The sequence below is a fragment of the Mus caroli genome, unplaced genomic scaffold (genome assembly GCF_978045245.1).
Source record: "Mus caroli unplaced genomic scaffold, Mus_caroli_1 scaffold_12, whole genome shotgun sequence".
Classification (NCBI taxonomy): Eukaryota; Metazoa; Chordata; class Mammalia; order Rodentia; family Muridae; genus Mus; species Mus caroli.
The window spans coordinates 11,476,156-11,497,185 of NW_028227267.1; the positions used below are offsets into that span (position 1 = coordinate 11,476,156).

At 45.1% G+C, this 21,030-nt stretch overlaps 1 protein-coding gene across 2 annotated transcripts in view; it reads right to left on the minus strand.

Moving 5' to 3' along the window:
• Window positions 1–890: 890 nt before the first annotated feature.
• Abhd6 (abhydrolase domain containing 6, acylglycerol lipase) overlaps window positions 891–21,030 on the minus strand; it is a 55,062-nt gene continuing 34,922 nt past the window's right edge. For both annotated transcript variants that reach the window (XM_021181717.3, XM_085828383.1), the window contains 7 exons: window positions 20,447–20,603; window positions 19,123–19,236; window positions 17,531–17,663; window positions 14,482–14,639; window positions 10,617–10,671; window positions 10,323–10,423; window positions 891–4,817 (listed from right to left, as the gene is read on the minus strand). In XM_021181717.3, coding sequence (XP_021037376.1) covers window positions 4,644–4,817; window positions 10,323–10,423; window positions 10,617–10,671; window positions 14,482–14,639; window positions 17,531–17,663; window positions 19,123–19,236; window positions 20,447–20,603 — 892 coding nt within the window. In that variant the 3' untranslated portion in view covers window positions 891–4,643. The remainder of the gene's footprint in view (window positions 4,818–10,322; window positions 10,424–10,616; window positions 10,672–14,481; window positions 14,640–17,530; window positions 17,664–19,122; window positions 19,237–20,446; window positions 20,604–21,030) is intronic.

Below are 21,030 nucleotides of genomic sequence, written 5' to 3' on the forward strand. Positions count from 1 at the left end.
TCCCCACCCCCTAGGTCATCTCACCTCACCAAAAATCCCCACCTCCTTCCTCAACCCTATATAAACAAAAGACTGATACAATAAAGTGAGTTTTGAGTTCCTGCTTTGACAGACTCCCTGCCTGGGAGTGTTTGGGGCCCTGACAGTCACCATCCCACAGCTGACCAGGTTCTCTTCTCTCAGCCTAGACCTGCCGGGGAACAGGTTACATTCATTTTAGAAATGGTGTGTGTATTAAGATGATCTATCCATGAAGTCATTAATCAAATGTTTCAATGAACAATGGTTCTGCTTGAAGGGTGGCACAGACTTTAGGTGAGGGCAAGATTCTGGTTCACTGGCTGTGATGAATTTGAAAAGCATTCATCTCAGAAAAAGAGTAACTTATAAGGTCCTCTTCTTCAAAATTGATACAATATAAATATCAAGCAAGACATTCAGTCTCATTCTTTGTTGTTCTCTTACAAGCCACCTCCCAAGTTAATTGTCTACATTTCTTTTGGTTGTATAAATAATTTTGAAATATGTAAGCTGTTCTGAAAACCAAAGTATAGAGGAAAAACATCAAATAAACAGTCCTACTAATAGGGAGGCTGAGATAGGAAAGGCATGATCTCAGGAGCATTCTATGATATATAGCAAGACACTGTCATGTACAAACAAACAGAAAGTATATGGTTAGTACAACATTGGACCTATTTCTCCAATTACCAAGTTAGAGAGACCACTGGATGACAGCCAACAGATTTCTAATTCCTCATATTTTTGAATTTCAACTAATTAGCATATGTTGGTAATATTAGTTTTCATATTAAGAGATATTAAGGAAAAGTGATTGTTACTTCCTGCATTTTTGTTGTTAGAGGTGGAATTATGTTTGTATGGCTATCTTCTTCTTCTTCTTTTTTTTTTTTTTTCTTGACACAGGGTTTCTCTATGTAGCCCTGGCTGTCCTGGAACTCACTTTGTAGACCATGCTGGCCTTGAACTCAGAAATCCGCCTGCCTCTGCCCCAAGTGCTGGGACTAACGGTGTGCGCCACCACTGCCTGGCATGTGGCTATCTTCTTTTGAGTTTGTTGAAAGATTACTTTCTTGCTTTTTCTAGGGTGTAGTTTCTCTCTATGTGTTGGTGTTTTCTATTATCCTTTGTAGGGCTGGATTTATGGAAAGATACTGTGTAAATTTGGTTTTGTCATGGAATATCTTGGTTTCTCCGTCTATGGAAATTGAGAGTTTTGCTGAGTAAAGTAGCCTGGGCTGGCATTTGTGTTCTCTTAGGGTCTGTATGACATCTGCGCAGTATCTTCTGGCTTTCATAGTATCTGGTGAGAAGACTGGTGTAATTCTGATAGGTCTGCCTTTATATGTCACTTGACCTTTTTCCCTTACTGCTTTTAATATTCTATCCTTAGTAAGTGCATTTGTTGTTCTGATTATTATGTGTCTGGAGGAATTTCTTTTCTGGTTCAGTCTATTTGAGGTTCTGTAGGCATCTCTTTCTTTACACGAGGAAAGTTTTCTTCTATAATTTTGTTGAAGATATTTACTGGCTCTTTTTAAGTTGGAAATCTTCACTCTCTTCTATACCTATTCTCCTTAGGTTTGGTCTTCTCATTGTGTCCTGGATTTCCTGGATGTTTTGGGTTAGGAGCTTTTTGCTTTTTGCATTTTCTTTGACTGCTGTGTCAATGTTTTCTGTGGTATCTTCTGCACCTGAGATTCTCTCTTCTATCTCTTGTATTCTCTTGGTGATGCTTGCATCTATGACTCCTGATCTCTTTCCTGGGTTTTCTAACTCCAGGGTTGTCTTTTTTTGTGAGTTCTTTATTGTTTCTAGTTCCATTGTTAGATCTTGGATGGCTTTGTTCATTTCCTTTGCCTGTTTGATTGTGTTTTCCTGTAATTCTTTAAGGAATTTTTGTGTTTCCTCTTTAAGGGCTTCTAGCTGTTTGGTTGTGTTCTCCTGCGTTTCTTATCTTTTTTTTTTTTTGTTGTTGTTGTTTTTGTTTTTCAAGACAGGGTTTCTCTGTGTAGCCCTGGCTGTCCTGGCACTCACTTTGTAGACCAGGCTGGCCTCGAACTCAGAAATCCGCCTGCCTCTGCCTCCCGAGTGCTGGGATTAAAGGCGTGTGCCACCATGCCCGGCTCTCCTGCGTTTCTTTAAGGGAGTTATTTATGTCCTTCTTAAAGTCCTCTATCGCCATCATGAGAAGTGATTTTAGATACAAATCTTGCTTTTTCAGTGTGATGGTGTATCCAGGACTTGCTATGGTGGGAGAATTGGGTTCTGATGATGCCAAGTAACCTTGGTTTCTGTTGCTTATGTTCTTATGCTTGCCTCCAGACATCTGGTTATCACTAGTGCTACCTGCCCTGGCTATATCTGACTGGAGCCTGTCCTTCCTGTGATACTGGTTGTGTCAGAACTCCTCAGAGTCAAGCTGTCTCTGTGATCCTGTGATCCTGTGTGTGTTAGAGCGCCTGGGAGTAGATCTTCCTCTGGGTGTTGTGGAGCTGGCTGCGGATGGAGTTTGTGCCCAAGGTCTGCTCAGTGCACCGGCCCAGACAGACCAGAAGGAACCTGTGCCACTGGTTTGGCGGAGTTCCTGTATGCCTGGGTCCCGCTGGTGCCAGTTACTTCCAGTGTTGGGACAGATGTATCCTCCTCACCTCTGATCCTATGATCCTGACTTCTGCTTTTGAGAGATAATATCAATACTCTAAAAACACGTGTAGGGGGCTGGAGAGATGGCTCAGCAGTTTAAAGCACTGGCTGCTCTTCCAGAGGACCCAGGTTCAATTCCCAGCACTAAAATGGCAGATCACAGATGTCTATAACTCCAGTTCTAAGGGATCTAACACCCTCACTCAGACGTAAATGCCTGCAAAAAAAAAAAACAAAACAAAAAAAAAAACAAACAAACTGTATGTGTAACAAATAGTTTTAAAAACCAGACGCTTAGGATGATGGAGTAAATAGCTCAGCATTTACCAGTACACATCACTCTTGCAGAGGATCCAAGTTCGGATCCCAGTACCCATGTCAGGCAGCATACTCCTCCTGTAACTGCAGCTCCACTAGCCCCTGCACCCACCTTTATCTACCCTACGGAAAACCAGACACCGAAACATAATCACAGTAAATGTGCAATAATAAAAACACACTTTATGGCTCGGGGAAAGGGCTCAGGAAAGGGCTCGCTGTGCTAGTACGAGAACCCACGTTTGGATCCCCAGCCCCCATGTAAAAAACTGAGTACAGCTGCATGCGCCTGCAACTGCAGTGCTGGGTGATAAGAGGATACCGGGGCTTTACTAGCTCCAGGTTCACTGAGAGATCCTGTCTTAAAAATAAGGTGGGGGGTGACTGAGAAAGACATATGATGCCAACCCTCAACCTCTGGCCTCCTCATATGTCCCGGCAGATACACACATTTTTAAGTGAACAGAAATCTACTAATATTACACCCCATTGGGAGCTAAGAAATAAAAAGTACCTGGGTGTTGCCAGCCTAGACTTAGTAAATTTATTTCACATTATTGTGGTCTGTTTTACAGCTGTTTGGACTATTGTTTTTTTTTTTTCAATCACACTATTGTTCACTGAATTCACAGAATTCATTAACAAACTGGTATTTTACTTCCAAGGGTTTTCAGTAGAACAGCAGAATAGAAAAGATGCCCATGAGCTGCTTGGTGTGACCCTTAGTCTGATTAGACAGAAGTCTAGCACATTATTGCTTTATTAGTCCTATTTCTAAAGTTGTAAATCATCCCTAGAGAAGCTTCCCAGTCAGGTGTTCGTCTGTGGTTGGTCAGATGCATCTGATCTGTGGGTGCCCAAACCCATCAGTCTGTATGTTCTCCTGCTCAGTCAATTCTTAGGGCTGACTGAGGTGGAACAATGCCCCACCCCCACCCCCATGTAGATTTCTACACTAAAAAAAGGTAGAAACATTTTCTCTTTTCAGTCAGTAGCTCAGGCTGGCCTTGAACTCACTCTGTACCTGTCTGTCAGGCCTTGACCTTGGATCCTTCTGCCTCAGCCTCCTGTGTATCAGGCCTCGAGGCAGAAACCTCTTCCACAGTTCGCTGTTTCTTCCCTGGTCTTGCGGTTAACCGGCAGCTGCATTCACACATGGCCTATATGTAAAACTTGACTTAGCTCTAAACAAGAGTTTTCAGTAAATGACTAAAGCTCCTCTAGAAGAAGCCACTGACCATGCAGAGGATACATCGGAAGCAACAACAACAACAAAAATAGATGACGTTTAATGTATGAGGAATGTCTTAAAGAAAGTGTCCGTGGTGCTCGTGGTCCAGGGTGGCTGCTTAGCACTGGCTTCTCAGTGACATGAACTTGAAGACTTCTGGTAGGCTTCATGGCTAGATATTTTTTATTTTTTGTTTATTTGTTTGTTTGTTCCATTTAGGTTTCTATTTCGAAAAAAAGGATCCTGGAGAGTTTCTTGTGGCCCCTGATGCTCTGTGGAACCAAGGATACTGGGATAGGCAACTGGCTTCCTCAGGGCTGTGGGTGCTCAGACAGCATTTGGGGCAGGATCCCTGAGAGTGGTTACAGTGACGGTTTTGGGGATGGGAGCAGATGCTGTGTGCACAATGCAGGCTGCGGCAACAGCCTCAGTTCAGCTTCTTGTTGTCTGTGTTATGCACAGAAGCTAAAAAGTCGACAATGAGCTTGGCTGTCTTCCTCGGTCTCTCCATCACTACTGAATGGCCACAGTTTTCCAGAACCTCTACCTGGGAGTTAGAGATTGACTTGGCTAATATGTCTGCCCCGGACACATCAAGCACCTGCAGAGGAAGAGAAAGAAAGAAACAGACATTTCTCATGCATTTTTAATCTCTGTAAGAACAGTGTGACTTCCTGCTTCTGCTCTGCCCACATAGGACTCACAATTGTTGTGGGTCACCCTGGGGCTGTTTGTATTCTGATGTTCATTCTGCTTCCTCAAGAGGGGCTGCCCGCGACCCCCAAACGTAGATCAGGTGATCTCACCGAACTTTCTCCCCATTCTCCCTGGCCAAAAAAAGTCTAGAGCTAATGATTGGGCAATGGAAAGGAAAGGTGGGACTGGAGGTCTTGAGCGAGAGATGGAGGAAGAGGAGGTGGAAGGGAAGTTGGAGAACCACAGGGTCTCTGGGGCGGTGAACTGTGCACAGACAGCCTGGTTCCCGGTCCAGCACAGGCCTGGAACCCTGGAGACCTGGTGGGCGGTGACTTCCGCCTTCATAGGACTGTAGGAGTTCGATCAGGCCTCCTGGGCCCCTGGCTCCCAACGCAGCTATAGCCTCCCACAGCCCCTGCAGAGAGGTGTGTGGCTATCAGCAATGCCCCAAGCTCCAGGTATTGTCTGGACTCCACCCCCACAGTTACCTGGCAACAGCCAGGTGCTCCTTCTCACAATTACCTAGCAACATCCTGGCTCTCTTGCCCTCTTGCTCTCCTTCTCGCCACTCCCTTCTCCCCTCCCTCATGGCCATGACTGCTCTCTGCTTCTCTACTTTCTCCCTTTCTACAATTAATGCCTTAAAACCATGGACTGCCTCTTTTTTTTTTTTTTTTTTGGTTTTTCGAGACAGGGTTTCTCTGTATAGCCCTGGCTGTCCTGAAACTCACTTTGTAGACCAAGCTGACCTCGGACTGCCTCTTCTCATCATGATCCACCTTGCTGGATCATGGAGCAGGTTTCCCTCTAACAAGCTGCGTGTCTAACCTCCCTCTGGGAAGCCTTCCTGCGCTCCTCATGGCCGCCACCAACCCAAGCCACCCGCAGAGCAAGCCGCCTGGGCTAGCGGGACTCCTCTGCCTTCACTTTGCTCCCACCCCAACCTCGGCCAGAGTCTGCCCGAGGGTCCCCACTTTGTTCTCAGCTCTTCCAGCAGCATCTGGGATGTCTCAGAATGAGAACCTGCTGCCTCCGGGCTGCCCAGGGACCCCAGAACCGGCTCTTTCATGGTGCCCAGTGGTCTGTGGTGCCCAAGAGTTGGACGCCGACTCCGCCTTTTCCCACCCCTGGAGTGGGATCCTGGGGCTTCTCACAATCCAACGCTTGCCAGGCATTCCATTGGGTCTGCCTTGCCCAATGGCCCTAGCCCCAAGAGGTCGAGGGACACCATTTATTTATTTATTTATTTTTTTGCCCCACAATGGCCTGGAGAAGCCACAAGTAGCAAGGGGTCTCATAGCTGGGGAATAAATTAGTATAGTGATATATCTGTCCAATCTAGACATATACCTTATTGTGTGTGTGTGTGTGTGTGTGTATATATATATATATATATATATATATATATATATATATATAGGCTTACTGAGGTAAGAAATTACCGCAACCCACATTGGTGATTTTCACCTTGGGGTCTGCCAGAGCTTGAATGTGTCCCTCAAAAGTTCATGGATGGGAACTTTATCCTTCTGTCCTCCTGAATGGATTAATGTCACCATCCTGTTGTCCTCAACCCTGTTATACCACAGGAAGGCCCTCACTATATGCTGAGCACGTGGTGGCACTCTGCACATGGACTTCCCAGCCTCTGAACCATTAGTTTATAAACGTCTAAGTCCTTATTAACCACTCAGCCTCAGGCATTTTGTTGTAAGAGAAAACAATCAGAAAAAAAAAAAAAGCCTGTTTTTAATTTCTTTTTCTCTGGATATTGTTTTGTTTTGTTTTGTTTTTTGGGGACAGGGTTTCTCTGTATAGCCCTGGCTGTCCTGGCACTCACTTTGTAGACCAGGCTGGCCTCGAACTCAGAAATCTGCCTGCCTCTGCCTCCCGAGCGCTGGGATTAAAGGCGTGCGCCACCATGCCCAGCTTCTCCAGATATTCTTGAACAAAAGACCCCGTGCATACTTTGGTATACACTGCTGTTCATCTGCTTTCTATACTTCTCTCTGCCTCTTCTTGCTTCAAACTTTATGGAAAATCTTTGGTAGGCATGATTCCTCAAAAGCAGCCACAATTGTACTTCTCGGAATGAACTTGGTGCATCTTCAGAGAGCTGGCTGGGACCTGAATGGTAGCCCCATAAATTCTTAAGCTGAAGTCGGCATTGCCTGATTTGGAATAGTGCATTACAGATGTAGTGATTAAGATGATGTCATAATGGAGCAGAGAAGCCCTAATCCAATATGGCTGGTGTCCTTAAGGGGGTAGGGGGAGGAGGATGTGGATCAAGATATACACACATGCACACACACACGTGCACATACTGCCGCGGGGAGGTGAAGGTAGAATCCAGGGACTAAGACAGGGGATGGCAAAGATGGTTGCAAGCACCAGAAGCTAGGGGGACATGGAGATGAGTCTCCTTCAGCTCTCAGAAGGAACCAGCCCTGTTGATGCCCTGACCTTGAACTTGCAGCCCCTAGAACTGAAAGATAATACATTGCTCTCAGTTGGTTGAGGCCCCCCGCCCAGGCTGTGGTCCACAGTTGCTGCAGCCCTCTGAAACAAATACAAGCCTATATGACAAAACTTATCAAAACTTTGAGCACATATGATTTTTGATCTGATGACTTCACATCCAAAACTGTATCCTTTAGATGGGGCATCATGGTCCACAAACACACATGCACAATGCTCACTTACCGTCCAAAACTGAAAGGAACCTAAATGGTCAGCAGGATAGAATGAGCACTGTCCGCTTCTGTGTTGTGTTTTGTTTTGTTTTGTTGAGACAGGGTTTCCCTATGTATCCCTGGCTGTCCTAACTCTGTAGACTAGGCTGGCCTCAAACTCAGAGACCTGCTTGCCTCTGCCTCTGAGTGCTGGGATCAAAGGCGTGGGCTTTGCAACACCCAGCTACTGCAGGGTTCTTCAGAAGGATGAAGAAAGACTTTTTTGGTCAAGAATCATTATAGACGACAATAAATCAGGGCGGATGGGAAGTGTTTCTGAGGAACTGGATAACTTCTTGGTTTCAAATTATCTGTCTATGACCTGCTTATTAGAAACAGCCTGATGACACTGTTAAAATGACCATCCCCAGTGAAGAGACAATGCAGAGACACTCAAGTTAAAGAGTGTTTTATAAAATAACTAACCAAATAATGTGTCGAACACCTCGACAAATGAATGACAAAGTCAGCCAGAGAATGCCTCCAATTAAATGAGAATAAAGACAGCCATCCAACATGAGCTCCTGGGCTGGGTACTGGCTCAGGGTGGTAGGAGGGTGAAGAAGCATAACCTGAGGTAAATGACAACCATGGACTGTGGGCTGGCTCCTCCATTTCCAGAATGCTTTGGTTACATGAAAGGGTGGGGTTTTTGTTTGTTTGTTTTTTTAAAGATTTATTTATTTTTATTTATATGAGTACACTATAGGTGTCTTCAGACACACACAAGAAGAGTGCATTGGACCACATTACAGATGGTTGTGAGCCGCCATGTGGTTGCTGGGAATTGAACTCAGGACCTCTGAAAGAACAGTCAGTGCTCTTAACCACTGAGCCATCTCTCCAGGCCTGAAAGGGTGTTCTTGTTCACAGAAAATGTACTTTGAAGTTCAAGGGACCCTAATGTAAGCAAATTACTCTATGTAGTCTGAATAGATTGGGACACTACAATCAATGTTGTAAATGTAAAATTTAAATTGCTAGTAAATAAAATTTGGAACATTTGTGCCATAAAAAAAAATACTCAGTGGTAAAAAGAAAAAAAAAAATATGGGTCAGATAGTGGTGGCTCATGCCTTTAGGCCCAGGAGGCAGAGGCAGGTGGATCTCTGTGAGTTCCAGGCCAGCCTGGTCTACAGAATAGGTTCCAGGACAGCAGAGCTACATTGTGAGACCCTGTCTCAAATAACAATACCACCACCAAAAATCAGACAAACACGAAAACCAATCAACCAACCCAAAATGATGTGTATGGATGAATCTTAGAAGCATGTTGCAGGGACAGAGGCCACCTGCAAAGGACTGTAGCCTGCATGACACCATTTATATGCAATTTAGGGCACGGCTGTGCATGGGCATCGATACAAGCTGTGAATGAGAGGATCCTGTGTGGTTAGAATGCTCTGCGACCAGGCTGTGGACAGGGAGCCCAGGGGGAGCTCCACCACACCCAAGCTCAGCAACCATAAAGCAGGGATGCTAAGATGGCTCAGTGAGTAAGGGAGCCTGCCACCCACACCCACACCCCACCCTGCCACACCCACACCCACACCCCACCCTGCCACACATACACAAACAAAATCTAAGTAACTATTTTTTAATCAATAAAGCAGCTAAAACTGATGAATTATGGTAAAGGTAAGAATGCTTTGTATTTTTTTTTTTGCTTTTGTCTTATTTTTAAAATTTTATGTGTATAGATGTTTTGGCTGCATATATGTCTGTACACCATGCACATGGCTGGCATTTGAGGAGGCTGATGGGGTGTCAGATCCCCTGGAACTGTACATATGTATGCTTGTGAACTGGAGTAGGGCAGGTAAACAGTGGCCGCCTTTTGTTCTGCTTTGATTTATGGTGCTAAGAATCGAACCAAGCACTCACACATGCTCTGAGTGCTCTGCCTCTGAGCCATGGTCCCTGCTGTTGTTAACTGGTTTTGTAAACAATGGTTCCCTATGACACAGCCATGTCATATCTTTATATATCACCTATGATACTTTACACACAAGCAGAACTAAGTGAATGTGACAGAGACTAGCTACAATGTGGAGAGCAAAGCTACAATTATTTACTATTTGGCTCTTCACAGGAAGTTTCCAACTTCTGGCTTAAGAAAATTCCAGAAATCTTGCAAGGAAGTAAAGGAAACAGGAACTAAGATTTGGAAGTAAAGAACACAAATTTACACGATTAGATTTTCATGTGGCAGAATGGCTTTTGGTAATTTTGACTTAAACAGGGCCTGTACTGCTAAGTTGGCTGCCATTTCCTGAACACAGCAGGAACCATGGCACAGAGGCGGAACACTCTGCTTTACCTTCTATTGTAGCAGAATACAGGTCCATGTCCCTGCACCTGACAGACAAATTAGGGTGGAAGTATGGCTTACGGTAAAGTGATAGCTTAGCATGAACGAGGCCCAGTGCTGCCCACTGGTAGCCTGTAATTCCAGGATTTGGGATGTGCAGCCAAGAGGAGCTCATGGACAAGGCCAGCTTGGGCTACATGGTAAACGAAACCTTATCTCAATAGACAAATTCCCTTTCACGCTAAAAATCAACCATCACTGTTCTCAGCTCTGGCAGATTCTGGCACCCAACATAAGAAGGCTACCATGGAGGCTTGCTTTAAAGATGACCACTGGCTTTTTTCTACAGGGTCCTGTGACATACCTGGTCTTGTTTCCCCCAAATGATCTGTGTCGGGACCTTGATCTTGTCCATATTCTCATGCAGAGAGTATCTGGATTTCTCGTTGACAATCTCCAAAAACACTTGTCAGAAAAGAAACACACAGTGAGTCTAAGTATGCAGGTTCTGCATGGAGGTGTCTCCGTAGTCAGAGCTTCTTCAAGCCCAAGCCACCACCTCCTTTCTTGAGGGGCCCAGAAAACATTCCAAATACAGAGGTTTACAGATTACAAGGCAGCCAGCCACTAAGCCGCAAGCTGGAGCGGGGCTACTTACATTTCCGGTAGAAGCTGTTATGAGGGATGCGAACATCAACAAGACCTTGAAGGATCTGAGGGTGAAAAATCCAAAGTTAGAAAACACGAGACGTCTCACTTCCTCCAGCCTTTTATAGCTCTGCGGCAGCACAGTGGGCAGTGCTCAGGAAGTTCCTGCACTGTCAAGGGCTGGGCTTGTGAATCCCCAGAATGTAGACTATAACTGGGAGGCTTTACAGAAGCAAATCAAGGGATTACAGAGCAATAGCTCTATAGTCAACAGCACTTGCAGCTCTTGCAGAGGACCCGGGTTCAATTCCCAGCACCAACAAGAAGGCTCACAACCATCTGTAACTCCAGTTCCAAGGGTCCTGATGTGCTTTTCTAGCCTCTGTAGGCACTGCACACATGTGGGGCACCAATACACAGGCAAAACACCTTTCACACTAAACAGTAATAATAATAAAAAAAAACCTAGGAAGTGTGATGGCTTGTATATTCTTGGGCCAGGGAGTGGCACCATTTGGAGGTGTGGCCTTGTTAGAATAGGTATGACCTGGTTGGAGTAGGCGTGTCACTGTGGGTGTGGGCTTAAGAACCTCATGCTAGTTGCCTGGAAGTCAGTCTTCCACTAGCAGCCTTTGGATGAAGATGTAGAACTCTCAGCTCTGCCTGTGCCATGCCTGCCTGGTTACTGCCATGCTCCCACCTTGATGATAATGGATTGAGCCTCTGAACCTGTAAGCCAGCCCCAATTAAATGTTGTTTTAAGACTTGCCTTGGCCATGGTGTCTGTTCACAGCAGTAAAACCCTAACTAAGACCGAAGGAACTTAGGAGATGCTGCAAAGCCAGAGGCCTGCACATTATCTTAAAGGCACCTCTAATTGCCAGGCATCTTGAGAAATTATCAGTTTAGTTCAAGACAAAAATCTGAATAAACAAAATATCAGGTCATTAGTCAATGATAAGGAGCTGGGGAGATAACTCAATTGGTGGAGAGCAGGCCTAGCATGTGCCAAGCCTTGATCATCTCCAGAACTTCATAAACCTGGTGAGGTACAGCAAGCCTGAAATCCTAATACTCTGGAGGTAGAGGCAGGAGGATTAGGGGTTTAAATTCATTTTCAACAACTCAAGTGAGTTCCAGGCCAGCCTGTGAGACATGAAAAGACCCTTCTGAAAGAGGAAAGGAAGAAGAAGAGGAGGAGGAGGATGAAGAGAAGAAATAAACTATTAAGAAAACTCTGGGACAACACTGATAATTCCATAGAACACGGGTGATTGTTTGGCACTGCCTTTGCTTCCCTTGTTGAGGGCTGTAGCAAATCTAAATGAGCCAGATCGACAAGATCTGGGTTACTGACCCAAACAGGTGGCTTGTGGCCATTTGTTCCTTGCCTCAGGACTCTAAGGCAGAGCCCAGGTAGCTATCCCAAAAGTAGCCGTCACCCCTTTCCTCCATGGGGGAATATGTCTAGACCCTTTCAGCAAACCTTCTCAGAAGTCTTATACAGACCAACGTAGGGAAGAGGAGTGTGACGGTCCTCAGAAGACCATGTACTAAATGCTTGGTCTTCAGTCTGGGGTGTCACTGGAAGGAGGACTTTAGGAGGCTGGGCCTACATGGAGGAAGCAGGTCATTGGTGATACACTTCTGAGTGATACACTGGGACCCTGGCTCCATCCCTGCCCACTTCCTGTCCACCATGAGATGAGCATCTGTGGTCTATCCCATGCTTCCCGCCATGATGTACTGATTCATCGTATGCCTACAGGGAAGGGATCAAGAGACAACAGGATGAATCCCCTGAACCCATGATGAGATTATTTTCCCACAGTGGCAGAAAGCTAACATATGGACCATGGCTGCTTTGGACTGGATCAGTTCTCTAATGCATGACTAGAATCTGAGAGGTTTTGAAGGGGGAAGCCCAGGGTTGAGGGTGATGACTATGTATTTAACAGCACTGTGCTCTGAGGCAGACATTTAAGTTTTTCCTCTGTCCATCCAGAATCCATGCATCTGCCCATCTGTCTCCAACTTTGCTTAATTGATTGATCAATTCCTCCTTCCCTAAAAAGTATATATATGTATATGTATATATATATATAGTGTTCAATAAATCTATCCCTGTAGCCACCCACCCACCCATTCTGTAGCCTTAAATCATATAAGCATACATATGTATCAACTCACATAGCTACCTATCCTGTACCTACCTATCCACCATCGCTGACACTATGGCCTCCTATCATATCCACCATCCATACAATCTTCTAAGTAGGACCTTCTTTGTGAAGGCACACTACTAAAGTCTGGAGACAGACAGGCCTGATCTTACAGAGCATCCAGCAGGCAATGCGTGAACAAACACAACCACAACCACAAGATGGCCTAATGGGTTCAGTGCTAGGCGGCCCTGCCCTCCCGGGAAAGAAAAGCTTCTGAAGCTAACAGTATTTCCTCTCAGCGTTTTCTTATCCCTGACAGGGAAAGGCATGGAGTCTCCTTTGGTCGCTACATTCCAAACACGTCATAGTGGGAAGAGGACAATGACACTTTCTGACTAAAAAGGTATCCAGGACAGAGTTCACCTCAGAAACAGATTTGGATGCTTCCCCAGATATATGCTGCACGTACTGAGTCATGGTTACAAAGTCTGAATAACAGTGTCCATTCTCACAGCCTAGGAGGACCCCGCCCACCCAGAGTCAGGGTTCCATGCTTCCAACACAGGAGATAACCTAGTCCACGGGCCCCAAGCTGTCGACTTTCCTCTCCACACCTCTTCTTCAATGATCTCATTCAGACCTGTGACCCTCAACTGTGTCCTCTGTGGATAGCTCCTGCTTTGCCTTCAGGCCAGACTTCTGTTTGCATCACTTAAGTGTCCAGTTGCCTACTGGACATATCCCTTTGGAGGGCTCAAATGCAATCTGAACGTCATACATCCAGATGGAACTCTCCACATGTCCTGGTTTTATCCATCCTTCCTCAAACCACACCTTAGTCCTCATCTTTAGGGCTCCTACCTCAGTCTGGACCATCATCTCTAGGCCAAAGAGTATCCTAAGTAGCCCTGTTTCCATTTGTGTCCCCTACAGTCTTTCAGCGGCTCCTCTACTATGCTTAGAAAAACATAGATTCATTCCCATAAACTATAGAGACCTACAATATCTGGGGGCAGGTCTTAGGAGACCATGAGGTCATGTTGTACTCATAATCAATGATGCTCAATGTCATTGCCTTTCACCTATATTCTCTTAAGCATACTATATAACATAAGATATCATATCTGTTTATGTTAAAACTTTGTTTTGTTTTGTTTGTCTTATTTTTATTTTTTATTTTTTTTAAGATTTATTTATTATATATAAGTACACGGTAGCTGTCTTCAGACACACCAGAAGAGGGCATCAAATCCCATTACAGATGGTTGTGAGCCACCATGTGATTGCTGGGAATTGAACTCAGGACCTCTGGAAGAGCAGACAGTGCTCTTAACTGCTGAGCCATCTCTCCAGCCCTATGTTAAATATTTTTGAGTTTCAATATCAACAAATATAACTCTCATAGATGAAAAGCCTTTTGGATTTATTTAAAAAATTGTTTTTCAATGTGTAAGTCTTCATTTTACCTCTAAAACTCATTTCAATTTGTAAAGTTTTGTCTACTAATGTCTACCTACTGCACTGGACTATATCTGCCCAGGGAAGTCCCTGTGCTATGTACTTACCACAGTGTTCAGCACAGTGTCTGACATATCATAGGTAAGCTACATTGAAAAAAATGGAGCAGGCAGAATGGTAGATGCACGAGGATGTGTGTGTCTGGGTGGGCGTTGCTGCAGGGATGGCAAGGGAGTGGCCGAGACGCCATACCTGCTGGGGCACCTTGAAGCGGACGTAGGAGCAGAGCTGCAGCATCTCACTCATCTCTTCCGGGGTGGATGGGATCAAGGGAATCTTCTGAATGGCAGCCGACTCCTCCAGCTCTTTGAGCCGTTGTACAAAAGGATTGTCAGTTGAATACTGCAGGCCTGAGATGCAGAACAGAAGAGCCCAGTGACCTACCTTCTTACCACGCCCCAGGAAAACGCCCAACCAATGACAAACCGGGGTGAATGTGTCAGGAGTCAGTCACCAGGAGCACTGGCTGAATAACCCTTTCTCACTGGCACTGGCACCACTGCTCAAAGGAAACATCATATTTTGAGAAACATAGAGAGTTAAGTTTGGTGGGACATAGATGCCTCCGGAGGCAGAGACAGGAGAATCACAAGTTCAATGCTAGCATGGGCTACATAACAAATTCTAAGCTAGTCTGGATTAAAACATTGTATTTTGGGACTGACTGCACACACCGGGGCCACAGACTAACATGAAATACAGAAACCCAGGCTTAGCCTCTTGAATCAGAATCTGCATTTCATACAGCGGGATGAGCTGGAGAGAGTGGGAAGCTGCAGGCACGCACTGTTCAACCAGACTGAAGGAAACACGATGGAAAGAAAGCCCAGGGCTGACCTTTACCAGGAAGGTGAATCACCTTCTCTAGGGGCTGCTCTTTCAGTCCTCAAACTTTACTGTTTTTTTTTTGTTTGTTTGTTTTTTTGTTTGTTTGTTTTTTTTTGGTTTTTCGAGACAGGGTTTCTCTGTATAGTCCTGGCTGTCCTGGAACTCACTTTGTAGACCAGGCTGGCCTCGAACTCAGAAATCTGCCTGCCTCTGCCTCCCGAGTGCTGGGATTAAAGGCGTGCGCCACCACGCCCGGCTCTCAAACTTTACTGTTAAAGGAGCAACCGATTTCAGAGCTGGTGCTGAGAAAAGGGAGAAGAGAAGACACACTGGGGATTGTCTGAGTTCAATGCCCTTAACAGGCCTGCAAATGATCAAATTTCGTAATGTTTATTTCATGTATATATTGCATACATGTTTGTGTGAGGGTGTTGGGTCCCCTGGAACTGGAATTAGAGACAGTTATAAGCTGCCACATGAATACTGGGTATTGAACCAGGCTCCTCTCAAAGAGCAGCCAGTGTTCTTAATCTCAGAGCCATCTCTCCAGCCCCTCGCTGAAGGTTTTGGTTTTTTTTTTTTTTTTTTCAATTTATTTATATATATATGTTTTTAAATGTAGGAACATTCTGTCTGTATGGACACTTACATGCCAGAAGAGGGCACCAGATCTATTTATAGATAGTCACGAGCCATCTATATGCTGGGTATTGAACTCAGGACCTCTGGCAGAGCAGGCAGTGTTCTAACCACTGAACTATCCCACCACCGCGCTGCAAGGTTTTGAAGGTCGATTTAGTTTAGCTTCAGTAAGAGTTACAAGTGTGCAGCTGATGGCTAGGTTTCAGTGCATCATATAAGACAATGCTTCTCAACATGTGGCTCATGAACTTTCTGGAACTCAGACAGCTGAGCCAGGATAACAAGTTCAAGGCTAATTTTGACTAAGTAGACATACTCTGTCAAAACAAACAAACAAATCCTACTTTACTATGTGTAAATAATGCCCTAATATCAAACACAGAAGAGGATGGGGTGCAAGTTGGAGAGAGAAAAATTACTATTTATCTACCATGTGCTATTAATCTAAGTTTAAAGACTTATAGGAGAAAAATAAATTAAAAACTCCAATTTGAGGTAGTAATTTCTGGAGTTACAACTCAAACTCTTATAAGATGTGTGTGTGTGTGTGTGTGTGTGTGTGTGTGTGTGCGTGTGTGTTTGAACACGTAAAAATATACACATACAAAGATAAGCAGAGAAGCTAAAGTCCACTGACTTTCTATAAAGTTCTCATCATGTGACTCTTTAGGAACAAGAAGGGGACTAGTGAGGGGTGGACATAGGGATATAGGGTGACCATGGTCAATGTTCATGACACCTTAGATAAAAAGGTTTCTATAAACTCAGCACAATAAACACATACTGATAAAAATCATGAAAAAAAAATCTTAAAATAAGCGGAATCTTTGGCTTTTGCTCATTCTTTTGAGTGAGAGTAGAATAGTACCCTCATCTCACAGGGTTAAGTGAGAATTAAGTCTATAAAGAGATGTTAGCTCTTGAGGATCAACAGATGCTGGAAGCTGGCGTGAGCACCACAGTCATGAGTACCAGGTGCTGCCTGGCACTGTGCACATGTGCACTGCCCACCTCCAGCTCTCCGTGTAGAAGTCTGGTCTTCTGCTATGAAGGAAGACAAGTGATGCTATGTAACCTTGCCCCCCAAGTCATCCCTGATTGGTGAATAAAGATGCGTACAGCCTATAGATGGACAGAATTGAGATAGGTGGGGTTTGGATTCCCAGGCTTGGGGTCTGGGGAGAGACCAAGAGGGGAGAGAGAAGGCAGAGAGGAGAGGAAGACACCACGAGGTAAGGGATCATAAGAACTGGCAGTGTGGGCTGGCCAATCAGAGTAAAGACGCCCTCACAGAACATGGCAAGGCTTAACTTGAGGTTATCGATAGAGAGGTAATAGCTTAGAGGGCAGGTATCTGTCCAGCTCTAGTGCCGATTATGGCTTATTATAAATACTAAAGTTGTACGTCTTTTATCTAGGAACTGAGTGATAAAGGCGGGGTAGAAACCTTGATCTGAGATTAGTTTTCATAATGCTCTGTGGTACAGGATGGTTCCTAAGTGTGAGTGTAAGGTGGCATTCGGCACGATGTGCATGTCCACCGTCCATCTCCAGCTCTCTGTGGAACAGGGCTGGCTACACAGGCCAAGTCAATTTGGCTATGGTTCTCACAATACAACTGTTACCTGGTCAGAGTTAACATCTAGCATTGCCTGCCTCTGAAATCTATCTACCAGAAGGATAGCTTTTTAAAAGTATTAACAGTAGAAGCTATATAGATGTTTCTTTAAATTCAAGTCACTGGTAAGGTTGTCCTGGTCACATAACTCACCAGCAGGACACACGAGAGACAGGCTGCAGACATCAGATGGGTAGTAAGCGGCATATACTCCGGCCACGTGGCCACCCATGGAGGTGCCTATAAGGTGAAAGGGCTTTTTGTTCAGCTTAAGGCATTCTACAAACTAGGAAGAGAAATGAAAAGGAGGTGTGATTACAGCTGAGATGTCAGAGTAGAGACACTCCCCTCCACCCCCCCAGTGCGGTTGGACCCTCCACTGGGTCTGATGCTGGCTATTAGACCCATTGCCTGGTTGAGCCCTGTGACATATATGTACTTTCCTTTATACGGCACATGTGACTGTTGGGTCATTTATAAATATAATCAAATGATGAGGCTTCCCTTAATAGGTCATAAACTATTCTGTGAAGGGCCAAGGCGTCAATTTTTTTCCCCTTTATGGGTCAGCTGGTCTTTGCATCATTACTCAACTTGGTACTATGTCACAAAAGCTGCCAGAGGCAAATACATAAGCAAGCAATCACAGCTGTGCATCAAGAAAACTTAGTTTACAAAGGTAGGTGTCAGCCTTGGGGCCATAGTTTGCTGACTCCTGCTTAATTTGAAGCCCTATCTGGCTAGTCATCCAGCCATCTACACATATGTCCCTCACTGGAAAAATATTTGTTGGGTACTTGTTATGTGCTAGTAACTATATTTAGCTGCTGAGAATACAGCAAAGAGCCAGACAATAAGCTCTCATTAAAATATATAGTTCAGGGCTGGAGAGAGATGGCTCAGTGGTTAAGAACATTGGCTGTTCTTCCAGAGGTCTTGAGCTTAATTCCCAGCAACCACATGGTGGCTCACAACCATCTGTAATGGGATCCCGTGTGTGTGTGTGTGTGTGTGTGTGTGTGTGTGTGTGTATACATATAGTTTAACAGTGGAGGCAGAAATTATCAAGTAAATATCCTTATTTGGAAAAAACACCAATATGAACTTGAAACTTACAAACTGTTCTTTTAAGAAAGGGTTCAAGGGCTCATGAGTGATAATAACTATAGGAGAGAGCCAGAGATGGAAACTAAAACACAATAACATGCAAAGTCTCCCAGCACTAACCACATGGAAGCAGAGAAACAGGCCTCTACAGGCAGACAGTGCATGGCTTTACAGAGGCCCGGGAAACTGTGCAGATCATGTCTCTTCATGTACAAACAGGCAGCTGGTGCTCATGGGCAGGGGATGGACCTCAGTGGGCAGAGTGCTTGCTTAACATGTACAGTTTCCTGGGCTTGATTCCCAACCGCACACAAAACATGGCTGCTAGCACACAGTCTTGTAATCATTGCACTTGGGAGGCAGGGGTAGGAGGATCAGAAGTTCAAAGTAATCTTTAGTCTACATGACACCCTATTTCAAACTACAAAACCAAAAGGTTCAATAGGCTTAAAGGAAAAGTATCTGTAGTAAGTTCAGGTCCTTCTCAAACGGCCAGAGATGTCCCTAGGCTCCCATGTTGTTTGCAATCACTTGGAGACAAAATATACTTGGGACTGGCCATGAGCCTGTGTGCAACTCTTGCCTGCTTTCCCTGTGCTGGGAAACTATGTGGGACTTCGGTGGAGGGCCCTGCTTACCTGATGTATCCTTTTAACTTGGCCCGCTATGGACAGGTCGTCCAGGGAGGAGCGGGTGGTACCTTCATGTCCAGGCATGTCCACACAGACCAAGTGCAGGCTCTTTGGAAGGAACTGAAAACCCAGACCCTTACAGTCAGTCTATGATCTACAAAAACTACCAAAACCGTGCCTGCCCGAGTCTCTGGGGAGGCAGCTGCCGCGTACCCAGTGACCCTGACAGCTACTAAGATTGTTTCTGAGCCTCCACGTGTTTTACATGATACTTAGATGAATCAGTCTAGACAGCAGCCTCATAGGGAAGAGAGGAGCCCCAGACTGGTGCATAGATGCAAAGAGGCTCAGTGGGTGACTGGAGGGGATACACTTTTCCCTCGGAGCCATCTCAATGGCCCAACATCTTCAAACTTAATGCTGGTAGCTCAGTACTGCTTCCTCTCTTTCTCGTGTCTTACTTCCTCCAGCCATGCGGCTGTTGTCTTAGAACCAGAAGGCCAGCTCCAGTGCTTTTCCCAACACCAGGAGGCTGGTCTCCACTAACTTTTTCTTTCTCCATCAGAGACTAACTCTTAAGGTAATTACTTTCCTTTCTGCTGTTTAGAAGATGCAGCAACCATAGCCAGGAATCTGAGAAACGTCAGCTATCAGAAATGTTTACTGAAGAAGGGACAAAGAAGGTTCATTAAGGCTTAAAGATGGCTGTCCTCATGCCTGTGAGAACACAGGTGACTCAATGACATGTGCAGTTTTCTAGGAGCAGTTTGGACCCCTCAGATACTGTCCCCCTAGAAGTAGGAACCCAGGACGCTGTGCTCTCAAGACGAGTGCCAGCCACGGCCTCCCCACCAGCTGGTCACTCTCCAAAGGACAGACAGAGGCCACACAAGTCAACTGTACAAAAAGTGACTTGGGAAGGGATTCTGAAAAGCTGCTAGATCTAGACCATTTCTCTAAATGATTAAGGAAAAGAAAAAAGAACAAACGGCAGTAGGCAGAGGGGTTTGGGGATAGACAGGAAAAGGAGAGAGGAAATGCAGAATTAAAAAAAAAAAAGAACACTTTTGGAAAAAACCCAGCCTCAAGCGTCACAGCGGATCTGAGATGTAGCTATGTTAGCTCACTCCCACCCTTACCGCTGCCTAAAAATATCCACACAGTGAGAAGATTCCAGAGACACGGGTTTGTTTTTTGTTTTTTAAATACTACTCCACTTAATTCTGTGACACATACAAGGGTCTGAATAATATACTTTGTTAATTTTAAGACTTAACTTGAACCGTGTTCCCACCCATCTCCCTTTAAGGCAGAAGAGTCTGAAGTATACCTTGACCACGCTGAGCCACATGTCCTTGTGTGCGGAGAATCCATGGAGCATAAGGATGGATGGCTTGTGTCCTGGCCTGCCCCGGAAGGAGTAACAGAACTGATAGTCCTCATGGTGTGCGTAGCGAACTTGCATGCCCAGTGTCCTCCGCCAGTACCTAGGGTCAAGAAAGGCAAGACACAAGTGCATGCTCAGGGGACATGGCTTTCAGAGGGACACTGGTCCTCTCTAGAGATCCTACTTGGAGATGAGACAGATGCTTCTCCCAGCTCTTGTCCTTTACCCTCCAGGGGCACTAAGAAGAGAAGTATGTCACACATGTGTTTGGAAAAAAGGGGATCAGCAGGGTGTGTGTGTGTGTGTGTGTGTGTGTGTGTGTGTGTGTGTGTGTAATAATGCACTGACAGCAGAGAGCAACAGGAGCAATATACATTACACACGTGCATGGAAATGTCATCATGAGACTGGTTACCATGTACAACTAATAAATGGTAGTAAAGAAAAGGAAAAATTAGAAGGCCTAGCATTTGAATGAAAAACAAAAGCAAACAAGCAAGCAAGCAAGCCAGCAGAGCACAGCACAC